General features: G+C 43.4%; 1 protein-coding gene across 3 annotated transcripts in view; it reads left to right on the plus strand.

Annotated features, from left to right (window-relative positions):
- Positions 1 to 16,358, plus strand: part of reln (reelin) — a 181,520-nt gene that overhangs the window by 78,709 nt on the left and 86,453 nt on the right. For all 3 annotated transcript variants that reach the window (XM_082182128.1, XM_082182130.1, XM_082182129.1), the window contains exons 9-20: positions 1,232 to 1,328; positions 2,331 to 2,571; positions 3,372 to 3,517; positions 6,251 to 6,402; positions 7,507 to 7,622; positions 8,300 to 8,508; positions 12,103 to 12,231; positions 12,334 to 12,443; positions 12,532 to 12,598; positions 12,688 to 12,921; positions 13,237 to 13,398; positions 15,175 to 15,411. In XM_082182128.1, coding sequence (XP_082038254.1) covers positions 1,232 to 1,328; positions 2,331 to 2,571; positions 3,372 to 3,517; positions 6,251 to 6,402; positions 7,507 to 7,622; positions 8,300 to 8,508; positions 12,103 to 12,231; positions 12,334 to 12,443; positions 12,532 to 12,598; positions 12,688 to 12,921; positions 13,237 to 13,398; positions 15,175 to 15,411 — 1,900 coding nt within the window. The remainder of the gene's footprint in view (positions 1 to 1,231; positions 1,329 to 2,330; positions 2,572 to 3,371; positions 3,518 to 6,250; positions 6,403 to 7,506; positions 7,623 to 8,299; positions 8,509 to 12,102; positions 12,232 to 12,333; positions 12,444 to 12,531; positions 12,599 to 12,687; positions 12,922 to 13,236; positions 13,399 to 15,174; positions 15,412 to 16,358) is intronic.

Consider the following 16,358-nt stretch of genomic DNA (forward strand, 5'->3'; position numbering starts at 1 on the left):
GCAACCTACCATGTCCCCCTGGGGGGTTTATCTGTCTGATTATACGTTTTCTTCATGGCACCCTGAAGCTGAGGTCTGCAGTTCGTTCCAGAGTTCCAGCTTGGGATCTGGCTCTTGTTCTAGAAGGTTTATCGGCTGCTCCTTTTGAGCCTCTTGATTCTGTCTCAGGAAAGTTTCTGACACTCAAAACTGTGTTCCTTCTAGCCATTTCCTCACTAAAAAGAGTAGGAGATCTTCAGACCCTATCGGTATCTTCTTTGTGCCTTGAGTTTGCATCTGAAACCAGGATATGTACCAAAGGTTGTACCAATATACCACGGCCTATCGTACTGCAGGCGTTCTGTCCTCCTCCCTTTAAAGATCAAGACCAGGAGAAATTGAACCTCATCTGTCCAGTCAGGGCACTGGACACTTACGGACACAGAGCTGCACTGTGGAGAAAGTCTGATCAGCTGCTGGTGTTCTTTGGGTCTCCTAAGAAATGCCTTCCTGCATCCAAACAGACTGTTAGTAAATGGATAGTCAAGGCTATCTCTCTTGCATATGAGGTTGTTGGCCAGCCTTCACCTTTGGCCACTAGAGCCCATTCTACTAGTGGTATGGCAGCCTCAAAGACCTTAATTTCTGGGGTTTCCCTTCAAGAAGCTTGTTATGCAGCGGGCTTGTCTTCGGCGGTCACGTGTGTCAGATTTTATGACCTAGACATGGATACCCCCGGTTCTAGAGTTCTCATGTCGTGACAGTTTTAACACGACGATGGCAATCTCGTTCCCAAAGCGTCATCGACATAACATCTCGTTCCCTACTCAGGGAACTAGGGTTACAGTCGTAACCTAAGACGTTTTCCCTTTGAATTTGTTTAATTTGTTTTAAATTTTTTAACACTTTTTTTTTTAGATGTAACAGATTATGGCAGTACAACAATATAAAAAATCTAAATAGATCTCTTTAACATAATATTAATAATAAAAATAATAATAATAATCAAGCGTAGTGTCAGTTCTGGCAGGTCAAGCTCGCATCAGCTGACTCTCAGCTTCAATTTGATGCATTTTTCTAGAAAAATGTCTTAATATCTTCAGTCATGTTGCTTCTCCAGTAAATGTATCTTGATTTAAGTGTGTTTAGATGTTTGTGCTGGAAAACATGGTTTGTTCATGTAGCTGAATGTTTTCTGTATGTGGTTATGGAGCGGAGCAATGGTTCATGAGTTTGTGTTTGTGTTCCTCAGGATCTGGTTCGTGTCGGTTCAGTTACTCAGACCCCAGTATCATCGTCTCCTGCGGTCTGAACACCTCTGATGACTGGATAACCCTGGAAAAGATCAGGTTTTTATCTTACTTTAGGACACGGATCCCACACACCAGAGGTGTAAAGAGTACCTGAAAAACATACTTGCGTAAAAGTACAGATACCTTACAGCGAAAATGACTCCATTACAAGTTATAAGTCACCGATTTCAATACGACTTGAGTAAAAGTCTTAGAGAATCTGATGTTAACAGTACTTAAGTGTTTTACTCATTCTGAATGTAGGCTCAGAGATGCACCTTGACACCTAAGAGACATGCCAGTGAAAATAAGAAACAGTTGATTTGTAAGATGAGAAATCGTGTTTATTTTCTAAAATAAAAATAAAACTGAACGCCTAAATATTGCAATAAATAAAGGTCGACACAACACCCTCTTAAACGTTTACAAACTCTCAAGTCTCAAGCTCAAGTGCACAAAAAGGACATAAGTAAACTAATATCCTTCAAAAACGTATCATAAATAAATAATGTTAAGTAAAATTAAATTGATGTGCTGGTTTCGGCCTCATCTCATATATGAAACACCTGTAATTCACAACTACCTGCTAATGCACTCACATCCATGTAAAGTAGCCTTGTTGACCAGTTCGGGAGAGTAAAGGCAAAACACACTTCAATGCCCTTAGCTCTTGATGGCAGATAGCAGATTGCTTAGCACATCAGAATCAAGTCTCAAGTTTTACCCTTGAGTCTGGAGTCTCAATAGGATTTAAGTTGTTTAAATCGCTTCTTTATAGCAGAAAGAAACTGCTGCAGAAAAAGTTAAGTGTAATGTCACAAATGTATTGGAGTAAAAAGTACATTTACTTATTCAAACATGTAGTCAAATAGAGAGTAAAAGTTGCTAATATATTTGATACTGAGTAAAACTACAAAGTAGCCAACAAGATACTTAAGTACAGGGACTCCATTACTTTACACCACTGCCACACACTCACAGCTCTAATGATTCACGCGTGTGTGAAAGACACAAGCTCTTGTGTGTGGATCTGACAGTGTTGTTGTTCTGGTCTGGCAGGGCTCCCACTAACACCAGTACTGTGGTTCATCTGGTGCCGCTGGTCGCCGGCTGTCGAGGCGAGTCTGTGCATCTGCGCTGGAGCCAGGAGCCGGCCCCGGGGCCCGATGGATACGAGTCCTGCTGGGGTCTGGACAACATACTGGTTCTGAACGGCGCTGAGCGGCCGCCGCTGCTGGAGGACAACCTGGACCCGATGGACACGGCCAACTGGCTCTTCTTCCCAGGAGCCACCGTCAAGGTCACAAAAGAGCTTGTTATGCCAATAATAAAACACTATATTTAAGTGTGAACTAGATGTAATGTTTTCAGACACTTAATTGACACTCATGTTAATTGCAATTAGATGAGAATGTGTTATAGTCTAAATTCATACTGTCACGGCCTGCTCGTTCCCCAACGCAACATAAAGAGGATTACACATATAAACGAACGGTTTGCATTGCAAGATTATTTAATAAGAACAAAATGATTTGCAAAAATGAATGTTACAAAAATATGACACCATGTCTAATAGTCCAATGGGGTAATGAATGTTGGTAAATAATATATTTATAATTAAACATTTGTAATGATGATGTTGTGATTTTATTAACTTGAAATGTACATTTTGAAAAAGACACTAGTTTAAATTATAATCGAGTGCGTTACATGCCCTTCAGTATGTTAGTCAACGCATCAAAATTAGTGCACGTCTTTTTACGTAACAGCGTAACAATTTAAAATGTTATTTAAAGTTCAACTTAATTTGACATTATTACAAAGAGCACTTTTTAAAGTGTGTTAAGAGACAGTTCTGAAAGTGTGCTCTTTAAGTGGCCTTTTATTTCATTAATATTGCATTATCTGCAAGTGCAGTTTTTAAAGATATACTTTTAAAGGTTTGAAGTACACTACAAGTGCACATCCAGTGCGCCTCTTTTCACCAGGGACGGCTTTGAATCGAGGCAGAGGCAGACGCTCATTTCTTCACCGTCGGCACTTTATTTCTGCATTTTTGTCAGAAACCTCTGCAACTCTTCCTCTCGATTCACTCAACAGCATGCGTGTCAGTCGGAGGGAAACTCCCTGTATTTCCATGGTGGAGAAGGACTGGAGCACAGCTTCGCCTCCACGCGTGACGTGGACCTGCACCGGGAAGAGGGCCGCAGTTACTGGGAGGAAGACTTCGAGAGTCCTCTGACTGGGTAAGGCTTGTGATCCAACGCAAATAACACTGGCATTGCTTTGAGGCAAATCATTCCAAAATCAGCCAATCAGAAGAGAGTGTGGGCGGAGTCTCTCTGCAAACACACTGCACTCGCAACCAAATCAATCACAAATCACAGCCAATCAGAAGAGTGTGTGGGCGGAGTCTCTCTGCACCACTCTGCACTCGCAACCAAATGAATCACAAATCACAGCCAATCAGAAGAGCGCGTGGGCGGAGTCTCTCTGCAAGCGCACTGCACTCACAACCAAATCAATCACAAATCACAGCCAATCAGAAGAGCGCGTGGGCGGAGTCTCTCTGCAAGTGCACTGCACTCGCAACCAAATCAATCACAAATCACAGCCTATCAGAAGAGAGTGTGGGCGGAGTCTCTCTGCACCACTCTGCACTCGCAACCAAATGAATCACAAATCACAGCCAATCAGAAGAGCGCGTGGGCGGAGTCTCTCTGCAAGCGCACTGCACTCACAACCAAATCAATCACAAATCACAGCCAATCAGAAGAGCGCGTGGGCGGAGTCTCTCTGCAAGTGCACTGCACTCGCAACCAAATCAATCACAAATCACAGCCAATCAGAAGAGCGCGTGGGCGGAGTCTCTCTGCAAGCACACTACACTCGCAACCAAATCAATCACAAATCACAGCCAATCAGAAGAGCGTGTGGGCGGAGTCTCCCTGCAAACACACTGCATTCGCAACCAAATCAATTACAAATCACAGCCAATCAGAAGAGCGTGTGGGCAGAGTCTCCCTGCAAACACACTACACTCGCAACCAAATCAATCACAAATCACAGCCAATCAGAACAGCGTGTGGGCGGAGTCTCTATGCAAACACACAGCACTCGCAACCAAATCAATCACAAATCACAGCCAATCAGAAGAGTGTGTGTTGATGAGGAGTGTGTTGTTGAGGAGTGTGTTGTTGAGGTGTGTGTTGATGAGGAGTGTGTTGTTGAGGAGTGTGTTGATGAGGAGTGTGTTGATGAGGAGTGTGTTGAGGTGTGTGTTGATGAGGTGTGTGTTGTTGAGGTGTGTGTTGATGAGGTGTGTGTTGATGAGGAGTGTGTTGATGAGGTGTGTGTTGATGAGGAGTGTGTTGATGAGGAGTGTGTTGATGAGGAGTGTGTTGATGAGATGTGTGTTGATGAGGTGTGTGTTGTTGAGGAGTGTGTTGTTGAGGAGTGTGTTGATGAGGAGTGTGTTGATGAGGAGTGTGTTGTTGAGGAGTGTGTTGATGAGGAGTGTGTTGTTGAGTGTGTTGATGAGGAGTGTGTTGATGAGGAGTGTGTTGTTGAGGAGTGTGTTGTTGAGGAGTGTGTTGTTGAGGAGTGTGTTGATGAGGAGTGTGTTGATGAGGAGTGTGTTGATGAGGAGTGTGTTGTTGAGGAGTGTGTTGATGAGGAGTGTGTTGTTGAGGAGTGTGTTGTTGAGGTGTGTGTTGATGAGGAGTGTGTTGATGAGGAGTGTGTTGAGGTGTGTGTTGATGAGGTGTGTGTTGTTGAGGTGTGTGTTGATGAGGTGTGTGTTGATGAGGAGTGTGTTGATGAGGTGTGTGTTGATGAGGAGTGTGTTGATGAGGAGTGTGTTGATGAGGAGTGTGTTGATGAGATGTGTGTTGATGAGGTGTGTGTTGATGAGGTGTGTGTCGATGAGGTGTGTGTCGATGAGGAGTGTGTTGATGAGGAGTGTGTTGATGAGATGTGTGTTGATGAGGTTTGTGTTGATGAGGTGTGTGTGCTGTTGATCTGCAGATGGGAGGTGTACAGAGCGGAGTACGGAGCTCAGTGTGGAGAGGTGGATGAGGTGTGTGTTGTTGAGGAGTGTGTTGTTGAGGAGTGTGTTGTTGAGGAGTGTGTTGATGAGGAGTGTGTTGATGAGGAATGTGTTGATGAGGAGTGTGTTGATGAGGTGTGTGTTGATGAGGAGTGTGTTGATGAGGAGTGTGTTGATGAGGAGTGTGTTGATGAGATGTGTGTTGATGAGGTGTGTGTCGATGAGGTGTGTGTCGATGAGGTGTGTGTCGATGAGGAGTGTGTCGATGAGGAGTGTGTTGATGAGATGTGTGTTGATGAGGTTTGTGTTGATGAGGTGTGTGTGCTGTTGATCTGCAGATGGGAGGTGTACAGAGCGGAGTACGGAGCTCAGTGTGGAGAGGTGGATGAGGTGTGTGTTGTTGAGGAGTGTGTTGTTGAGGAGTGTGTTGTTGAGGAGTGTGTTGATGAGGAGTGTGTTGATGAGGAATGTGTTGATGAGGTGTGTGTTGATGAGGAGTGTGTTGATAAAGAGTGTGTTGATGAGGAGTGTGTTGTTGAGGAGTGTGTTGTTGAGGAGTGTGTTGTTGAGGAGTGTGTTGATGAGGAGTGTGTTGATGAGGAGTGCGTTGAGGTGTGTGTTGATGAGGTGTGTGTGCTGTTGATCTGCAGATGGGAGGTGTACGGAGCGGAGTACGGAGCTCAGTGTGGAGAGGTGGATGAGGTGTGTGTTGATGAGGTGTGTGTTGTTGAGGATTGTGTTGATGAGGAGTGTGTTGATGAGGTGTTGATAAGGTGTGTGTTGATGAGGTGTGTGTGCTGTTGATCTGTAGATGGGAGGTTTATGGAGCGGAGTACGGAGCTCAGTGTGGAGAGGTGGATGAGGTGTGTGTTGATGAGGAGTGTGTTGATAAGGTGTGTGTTGATGAGGTGTGTGTGCTGTTGATCTGCAGATGGGAGGTGTACGGAGCGGAGTACGGAGCTCAGTGTGGAGAGGTGGAGTCCGGATTAGCGCTCGTCTTTCTCGGAGATGGACAGAGGAAGGTTTGCACTCCATTCCTGAACACCAGCGCCTACGGAAACCTGCGATTCCACTTCACCATGGGTACGTCTTGCTCTGGCACTTGTTCATACACATTATCTTCCTGCTGCCGTGTGTTTTCACTGTCTGTGTGTTCAGTGTCAAATCAAGTCACCTTCATTTATACAGCGCTTTTACCAATATAGACTGTTTCAAAGCAGCTTTACAGTGATAATAGGAGATTACAGTAACAGAGATTGTTTAGGCGCAAATCTAGAATAAAGTTATTGTCCAGATAAAGTTAGTTTTGATTGATTCACTTCCGTCGCAAAGATCATTTGTTATTAACTTAGGGGCCGCTAACACACACCGTTTTAACAGAAAACCCTTAATGCGCTCCGTACGCTCATTCGCAGAACAACAGTGATTGGGTTAGGGTTAGGCGGACTGCGTTAAACATTTGTATAAACAGAGAGACTAATATTAGCATAGACGCCATTCTTATTATGATGTAACGAGTACATCAGGATTTATGGGAAGTGTTCCCGGTTCCGGCTGACCTAATCTATGCAGCCTAACACTGAATTATAGAAGTCTATAATGTGGTATGTGTATGCTAGGTCAAAGAGATGTGTTTTTAGTCCAGCTTTGAACTGACAGAGTGTGTCTGCTTCCCGGACAATGTTAGGAAGACTGTTCCAGAGTTTTGGTGCTAAATAGGAGAAGGATCTACCGCCAGCAGTCGATTTAGATATTCTAGGTATTATCAACTGGCCAGAATTTTGAGATCGCAGTAGACGTGAAGGACTATAATGCGTTAAGAGCTCGCTCAAGCACTGCGGCAATATCAATATAAGTAATCAGCAATATTTTAAAATGTATACAATGTTTAATAGGGAGCCAGCGCAGTGTTGACAGAACCGGGGTAATATGGTCATACTTCCTGGTTCTGGTAAGAACTCGAGCTGCTGCGTTTTGGACCAGCTGTAGTTTGTTTATTAAGCGTGCAGGGCAACCACCCAGTAGAGCATTACAATAATCTAGCCTTGAGGTCATGAACGCATGAACTACTTGTCAATGAGAGTGTCTTTGTGTTTTCTGTGTCTGTCTGTGTGTTCAGTATTGGGATCTGTGTGTTCAGTATTGGGATCTGTGTGTTCAGTATTGGGATCTGTGTGTTCACTGCAGGTGCTGGAGGCTGCGACCCTGGAGAATCCAGCAAGAATAATGTCGTCCTCTTTGGCCGCTCAGAGGGCAGGAAAGATCATGTGCTTCTGGACATTCTGCCATACTCCGCCTACAGGGTATAGATCTTATGTAGTCTTATGAACAGATTTAGGTTAAAGACGACCTGTTCTGCTTTTTCCCATATTCATCTGTCTTTAGTGTGTAATGTTGCTGTTTGTTCATGAAGAAGCTCCAGTTCTTCTCTATATCAGTGTCAGTGTTTCTGAACTCCTGAAACGCCTCCGCTGTAGTCTTGAGTTTCTTCCGGGAACGAACACGTCACGATATTCCTCATTATAATAATTGATAAGCAGAATAAAGGGGCGGGGCCTGGTTGAGTTAGTTAGTAGTGTGTTAAACTGCCGGTTATGGTAAGGGGCGGGACATTTCCCAAACACACTCGAAGCTCTCGACCAATCACAACACACTGCTCCAGCCGACCAATCAGAGCACAGTGTGCTTTTCAGAAGGAGGGGCTTCATAGAGACAGGAAGTAAACAGAGCGTTACTGACAGACTGGGAAGAGAGGAGCCGCAACAATGGAGAATATGAGGAAAATAATCAACATTCAAGCAGGAAAACCTGTTCTAGTAGAGCCTGAAACATCATCAAGACTCTGTAAAAGGGCGTAACAGGTCCTGTTTAAAGTAACCATTTTCAACAGTTGCATGTTCTGTTTGGAATGTATGGTGTTTCTCTTTCCTCTGATATCACATTCATTCAGACGTCCTCGACATGTCTTTGCTCTTTCCAGACTCCCACAGTTGTGTCCGTTGGTTTGCCCACAGAGCTCCAGACTGCAGCCACTCAGTTCTGTCTGGAGCAGAAATCTCACGGCGGGGCGAAGCGTCATGTTTGGGCTCTGGACTTCCTTCAGCTGCTGCCGGTGCTGCCCGGTGCAAACACACACCTGGTGCAGTTCTCCATCAACCTCGGCTGCGGCGCGTATCAGCCGGCCAACAGGTGCGGCGCTCACACACACACACACACACACACACACACACACACACACACACACACACACACACACACACACACACACACACACACACACCTGGTGCAGTTCTCCATCAACCTCGGCTGCGGCGCGTATCAGCCGGCCAACAGGTGCGGCGCTCACACACACACACACACACACACACACACACACACACACACACACACCTATTGCTACTGACTTATAAAGCCCTAAACGGCTTAGCTCCAGTCTATTTAACGGATCTTCTATCGCCCTATAATCCATCGCGCTCTTTAAGATAACTAAATTCAAGGCTTTTGGTCATACCTAGGATATCCAGAACCACCAAAGGAGGGAGAGCATTTTCACATTTGGCTCCAAAACTCTGGAATAGTCTTCCTGATACTGTTCGTTGCTCAGACTCGCTCTCCCAGTTTAAAACTAGATTAAAGTCGCATCTCTTCAGCCAGGCATTCTTATAATCCTACAGTTCAAACTACAATCCGGCCTCTAGCTCATAAATGCCAGAGGAGAACTGGCCCCCGACTGAGCCTGGGTTCTCCCAAGGTTTTTTTTCTGTTCAATCTGTATTATGAAAAGCGCTATACAAATAAACTTGACTTGACTTGACTTGACACCTGGTGCAGTTCTCCATCAACCTCGGCCGCTCACACACACACACACACACACACACACACACACACACACACACACACACACACACACACACACACACACACACACACACACACACACCTGGTGCAGTTCTCCATCAACCTCGGCTGCGGCGCGTGTCAGCCGGCCAACAGGTGCGGCGCTCACACACACACACACACACACACACACACACACACACACACACACACACACACACACACACACACACACACACACACCTGGTGCAGTTCTCCATCAACCTCGGCTGCGGAGCGTATCAGCCGGCCAACAGGTGCGGTGCTCACACTCACACACACACACACACACACACACACACACACACACACAGACACACACACACACACACACACACACACCTGGTGCAGTTCTCCAACAACCTCGGCTGCGGCGCGTATCAGCCGGCCAACAGGTGCAGCGCGCGCGCACACACACACAAACACACACACACACACACACCAGCATTCTGTCATAATCTCTTCTGTAACAGTAGAGAATAAAATAGAACAGAAAAGAAAATAACAATAGAATAGAATAGAATAGAATAGAAAAGAGAACAGAATATAATACACATATAACATAACAGAACATCACAGAATAGAATAGGAATAATAGAACAGAATAGAATAGAGTAGAATAGAAGACAATAGAATAGAAAATAACAGCATATAATTGAAAAGAACAGAACAGAACAAAAGAAAAAAGAACAAAAATGAACAGAATAAATTAGATTGGAACAGAAGAGAATAGAACAGAACAGAATATTATAGAGTAGAATAGAATAGAACGGAAGAGAACGAAAAGAGCAGAATAAATCAGAACAGACTAAAATAGAGTAGAATAGAAAAGGACAGAACAAAAAAGAACAGAATAGAAAATAACTAAATAGAATAGAATAGAAAGGTACAGAATGGAATAGAATAGAACAGAACAGAATATAAACATCAGAAAAGAATAGAATAGAATAGAACAGAACATAATATAAACATATCAGAATAGAATAGAATAGAGTTGAATAGAATGCAAGAATACGAAAAGAGCAGAATAAAACAGAACAGACTAAAATATATAGAATAAAAAAGGACAGAACAAAAAAGAACAAAATAGAATAGAATAGAATAGAATAAAATAGAATAGAATAGAATAGAAAACAACAGAACAGAACAGAACAGAACCCTAACCCTAACCCATAACGGAATATAATAGAACAGAGGACAGAATACAAAAAAAATAGAACAGCACAGAATAGAATAGAATAGAATAGAATAGAACAGAATAGAACAGAAAGGAACAGAACTAACCCTAAGCCTAACCCATAACGGAATAGAATAGAAAAGAGAACAGAATACAAAAAATAGAACAGCACAGAATAGAATTGAATATATTAGAACAGAAAAGAAGAGAACAGAATACAATAGAATAAAACTGAATATCACAGAATAGAATAGAGTAGAATAGGATGGAAGAGAACAAGGAGAGTAGAATAAAACATAACAGACTAAAATAGAGTAAAATAGAAAAGGACAGAACAAAAAAGAATAGAATAGAATAGAAAAGTACAGATGGAATAGAATAGAACAGAACAGAACAGCATATAAACATCAGAAAAGAATAGAACAGAACAGAACAGAACAGAACAGAACAGAAAAGAACAGAACAGAACTAACCCTAACCCATAACATAATATAATAAAGAGAATCTCTAAAAGAGAACAGAATACAAAAAAATAACAGAATAGAAAGAACAGAATAGGGAGAACAAGGAGACTAGAATAAAACAGAACAGACTAAAATAGGAGTAGAATAGAAAAGGACAGAACAAAAAAGAACAGAATAGAAAATAACTAAATAGAATAGAATAGAATAGAATGGAATAGAATAGAACAGAACAGAATATAAACATCAGAAAAGAACAGAACAGAACTAACCCTAACCTATAACAGAATATAACAAAGAGAATCTCTGAAAGAGAACAGAATACAATAGAATAAAACAGAACATCACAGAATATAATATAATAGAGTATAATAGAATGGAAGAGAACAAGGAGAGTAGAATGAAACAGAACAGACTAAAATAGAGTAGAATAGAAAATGACAGAACAAAAAAAGAACAAAATAGAACAGAATATAAAACAACAGAAAAGAATAGAATAGAATAGAACAGAACAGAATATAAACATATCAGAATGGAATAGAATAAAAATATCCACACCCTTGTCTTGTGTGGACTTATGTTATTTCCTGTTCTGTGTCATGTTTTGTAGTCCTTTGTAGTTTTTCTTGTTGATTAGTCATGAGTTGATTTGTCCCAGCTGTGTCTCATTTCCCTGATCTGTTCTGTGTATCTAAGCCCTGTGTTTCAGTCTGTTCCTGGTCTGTCGTTGTTGCGTTATGTTTGGTTGTTCTGTTCAGTTGTTCTGTTCTTGTTTCTTGTGATCCAGTTTATGATTGTTAGGGTTTGTTTAAATAAAAGCTGCTGTAGAACAGAACAGAACAGAACAGAACAGAACAGAACAGAACTAACCCTAACCCATAACGGAAAAGAGAACTGAATTCAATAGAATAGAATAGAAAATAGAACAGAATATCACAGAATAGAATAGAAAATAACAGAGCAGAAGAAAAAAATAATAGAATAGAAAAAACAGCACAGAAAAACAGAAAATAACAATAGAAAAGAATAAAAAATAACGTAATATAATATAATAGAAAAGAGGACAGAATACAATACAAATAGAGCAGAACAGCAGAATAGAATAGAATAGAATAGAACATAAAATAACAGAATAGAATAGAATAGAAAATAACAGAATAAAAAATTACAGAAAAAAAGAACACAATAGAACAGAACAGAACAAAACAAAACAGAAAGTTAACAGCAACTAAAGCATTAAAGATGTTTGTTTCCCATTCTTCATCACAGCATTAATCTGGAGTTCTCCACGAATCAGGGCCGCTCCTGGTCCCTCCTGCACACCGAGTGTCTCCCGGATCTGTGTGTCGGATCACACCTGCCGCACAGCAGCATCTACTCCTCAGAGAACTACAGCGGGTCCGTCACTGCGTCTGCTCACACACCGCTCACATCTGTCTGTCTCTTATCATGTGTTTAATCTGTGTGTGTGTGTGTGTGTGTGTGTGTGTGTGTGTGTAGCTGGACGAGGATCAGCATTCCTCTGCCCAACGCCGCGCTCACCGAGAGCACTCGCTTCCGCTGGAGACAAACCGCTGTGGGAACCAGCAACATGTGGGCCATCGACAACAGTAAGAGCCAGAACATCCAGCTCACACACACAGCTTCAGCATAACTGATGGAGACATTGTTCACGCCTGTTGTGTGTGTGTTTTCCAGTCTATATCGGGCCGTCCTGTTTGCGCTTCTGCTCCGGTAGAGGACACTGTTCACGCACCGGCTGCAAGTACGAATTCTCTTCCGTCCAGACACTCTTTTCACTGTAGAAAACAGCAACACCTCACTGGGAAGTGTGTGTTTTCCACATCTCCTCAGGTGTGACCCTGGTTTCAGCGGTCCTGCGTGTGAGTTGGCATCTCAGACCTTCCCTGCGTTCCTGTCGGAGAGTTTCTCGAGTGTGAGGCTGTCGTCCTATCACAGCTTCTCCTCGCTGCGGGGGTCAGAGGTCAGCTTCGCCTGCGGGGTGTTGGCCAGTGGGAAAGCGCTGGTGTTCAACAGAGACAGTAGAAGACACATTATCACAACTCCACTGGACAGCTCACAGGCCAGGTACACACACACACACACACACACACACACACACACACACACACACACACACACACTCACTCACACACACACACACACACACACACACACACACACACACACACACACACACACACACACACACACACAGACACACACAGACACACACACACACACACACACACACACACACACACACACACACACACACACACACACACACACACACACACTCACTCACACACACACACACACACACACACACAGACACACACACACACACACACACACACACTCACACACATACTCACACACACCTGTCCTCTCTCTCTGCAGGTATCTTCAGTTCACCCTCAGGCTGGGCAGCCGCAGCACCTCCAGCTCGTGTCCCGCTCCGGATCAGCCGGGAGAAGGAGTTCTGCTGCATTACTCCTCAGATAACGCCATCACCTGGACGCTCCTGCAGCATTACTCTTATCAGGGCTTCCACGAGCCCAGGTGCGGCATGCTGAACACACCGGCTCAAAGCAGCTTCACAGAACCAGACAGGAAAATAACTGAATCACTGATCAAACTTCATAAAATATGAGACAAACTCACAGTGCAGTCAGATCAGATCAGCAGTATTACTGAATATTAAGTGTCTTTTAAAAAAAGTGTATCACTTTATTTCAACAGTTCAGTCCAGATTTTCTAACTATGAGTACAGTGGGGAGAACAAGTATTTGATACACTGCCGATTTTGCAGGTTTTCCCACTTAAAAAGCATGTAGAAGTCTGTAATTTTTATCATAGGTACTCTTCAACTGTGAGAGATGGAATCTAAAACAAAAATCCAGAAAATCTTTTCTTAAATCATTTTTAAATAATTAATTTGCATTTTATTGCATGACATAAGTATTTGATCACCTACCAACCAGTAAGAATTCCGGCTCTCACAGACCTGTTAGTTTTTCTTCAAGAAGCCCTCCTGTCCTCCACTCATTACCTGTATTAACTGCACCTGTTTGAACCCGTTACCTGTATAAAAGACACCTGTCCACACACTCAATCAAACAGACTCCAACCTCTCCACAATGGCCAAGACCAGAGAGCTGTGTAAGGACATCAGGGATAAAATTGTAGACCTGCACAAGGCTGGGATGGGCTACAGGACAATAGGCAAGCAGCTTGGTGAGAAGGAAACAACTGTTGGCGCAATTATTAGAAAATGGAAGAAGTTCAAGATGACGGTCAATCTCCCTCGGTCTGGGGCACCATGCAAGATCTCACCTCGTGGGGCATCAATGATCATGAGGAAGGTGAGGGATCAGCCCAGAACTACACGGCAGGACCTGGTCAATGACCTGAAGAGAGCTGGGACCACAGTCTCAAAGAAAACCATTAGTAACACACTACGCCGTCATGGATTAAAATCCTGCAGCGCACGCAAGATCCCCCTGCTCAAGCCAGCGCATCATTCTTTGGGGACGCTTTTCTCCAAAGAGGACAGGACGACTGCACCGTATTGAGGGGAGGATGGATGGGGCCATGTATCACGAGATCTTGGCCAACAACCTCCTTCCCTCAGTAAGAGCATTGAAGATGGGTCGTGGCTGGGTCTTCCAGCATGACAACGACCCGAAACACACAGCCAGGGCAACTAAGGAGTGGCTCCCTAAGCAACATCTCAAGGTCCTGGAGTGGCCTAGCCAGTCTCCAGACCTGAACCCAATGGAAAATCTTTGGAGGGAGCTGAAAGTCCATATTGCCCAGCGACAGCCCCGAAACCTGAAGGATCTGGAGAAGGTCTGTATGGAGGAGTGGGCCACAATCCCTGCTGCAGTGTGTGCAAACCTGGTCAAGAACTACAGGAAACGTATGATCTCTGTAATTGCAAACAAAGGTTTCTGTACCAAATATTAAGTTCTGCTTTTCTGATGTATCAAATACTAATGTCATGCAATTAAATGCAAATGAATTATTTAAAAATCATACAATGTGATTTTCTGGATTTTTGTTTTAGATTCCATCTCTCTCAGTTGAAGAGTACCTATGATAAAAATGACAGACTTCTACATGCTTTGTAAGTGGGAAAACCTGCAAAATCGGCAGTGTATCAAATACTTGTTCTCCCCACTGTATAGTCAGTAGAATGTCTAAAGTGGATTATTGAAATAAAGTGTTCCCTGAAAAGCAGCCTATATCTTTCACAGAGATAGAAATTTGTGTGATCGGCTCATCGACTGGTTTTGTTTGTTGATGGTTCGGTTGAATTGGACTCTCTTCTCTCAGGATTGTCTCGGTGGAACTTCCTCCCGGGGCCCGTAAGTTCGGGGTCCAGTTCCGCTGGTGGCAGCCGTACCACTCGGGCCGCGGGCAGGACGTCTGGGCTGTGGATGAGATCAGCATGACCTCGGTCCTCTTCAACATCATCAGCCTGGACTTCAGTAACGTGCTGGACGTGACTCAGAGCCTGGGCTTCTACCTGGGGAACGTGCAGCCGTACTGTCAGCACGACTGGACTCTCAGGTACTGCTTCATGTACACCACACTCACACACACACACACACACACACACACACACACACACACACACACACACACACACACACACACACACACACACACACACACACACACACACACACACACACACACACACACACACACACACACACACACACACACACACACACACACACACACAGACACACACACACACACACACACACACACATGTCTGGTGCACTATCTTTATGAGGACTCTCCATAGACATAATGGTTTTTATACTGTACAAACTGTATATTCTACCCCCTTACACTGCCCCTATCCCTAAACCTACCCATCACAGGAGACATTCTGCATTTTTACATTTTCAAAAAAACGAATTCTGTAAGATTGATAAGCTTTTGTACCCATGGGGACCTCAATTTAGGTCCCCACGGTGACACGAGTCCCCATGAGTCTGTGTGCATTCAGGTTTAAGTTCCCACCGGGGTAGAAAAACATGTCCACACATACTAACTCATCTGCATTCACAGGATTCTGGCTTTTAAAGTCGTTTAAGCCAGGGATTTTCAGTCTCTCAGAGGCCATGGGCCAGAAATATCATCATCATCATCATCATGCCAGGGACCCCATCCTAAAATTTAAAAGGCAACTAGCATATATTTTCATGTAGGTTCAATGGGGTTTCTATATAAAACTCCATTTGAGCCCTCTGGGGATCTACGGTCATTTTTACAAATGTTACGTTTTTTTTCTCTTTTACTTCATCGGAATGGTACGAAACTTGGTAAAGGTTTTGGCACTTGCTATGTGAACACACACAGAAAAATCATGGACATGATTCGAAAAGGTTAAATGGCCCTGAAAAAAATTGTCACACTTGTGTTTCTCGCGGTCAAAGATAAGAGTATTGGAAATAAATGGGAGACTAATTTCCTCTAGTGGAAACTTTTGGTACTGCAGCAAA

The sequence above is a fragment of the Leuciscus leuciscus genome, assembly GCF_965113295.1.
Source record: "Leuciscus leuciscus genome assembly, chromosome: 10".
Taxonomy (NCBI): Eukaryota; Metazoa; Chordata; class Actinopteri; order Cypriniformes; family Leuciscidae; genus Leuciscus; species Leuciscus leuciscus.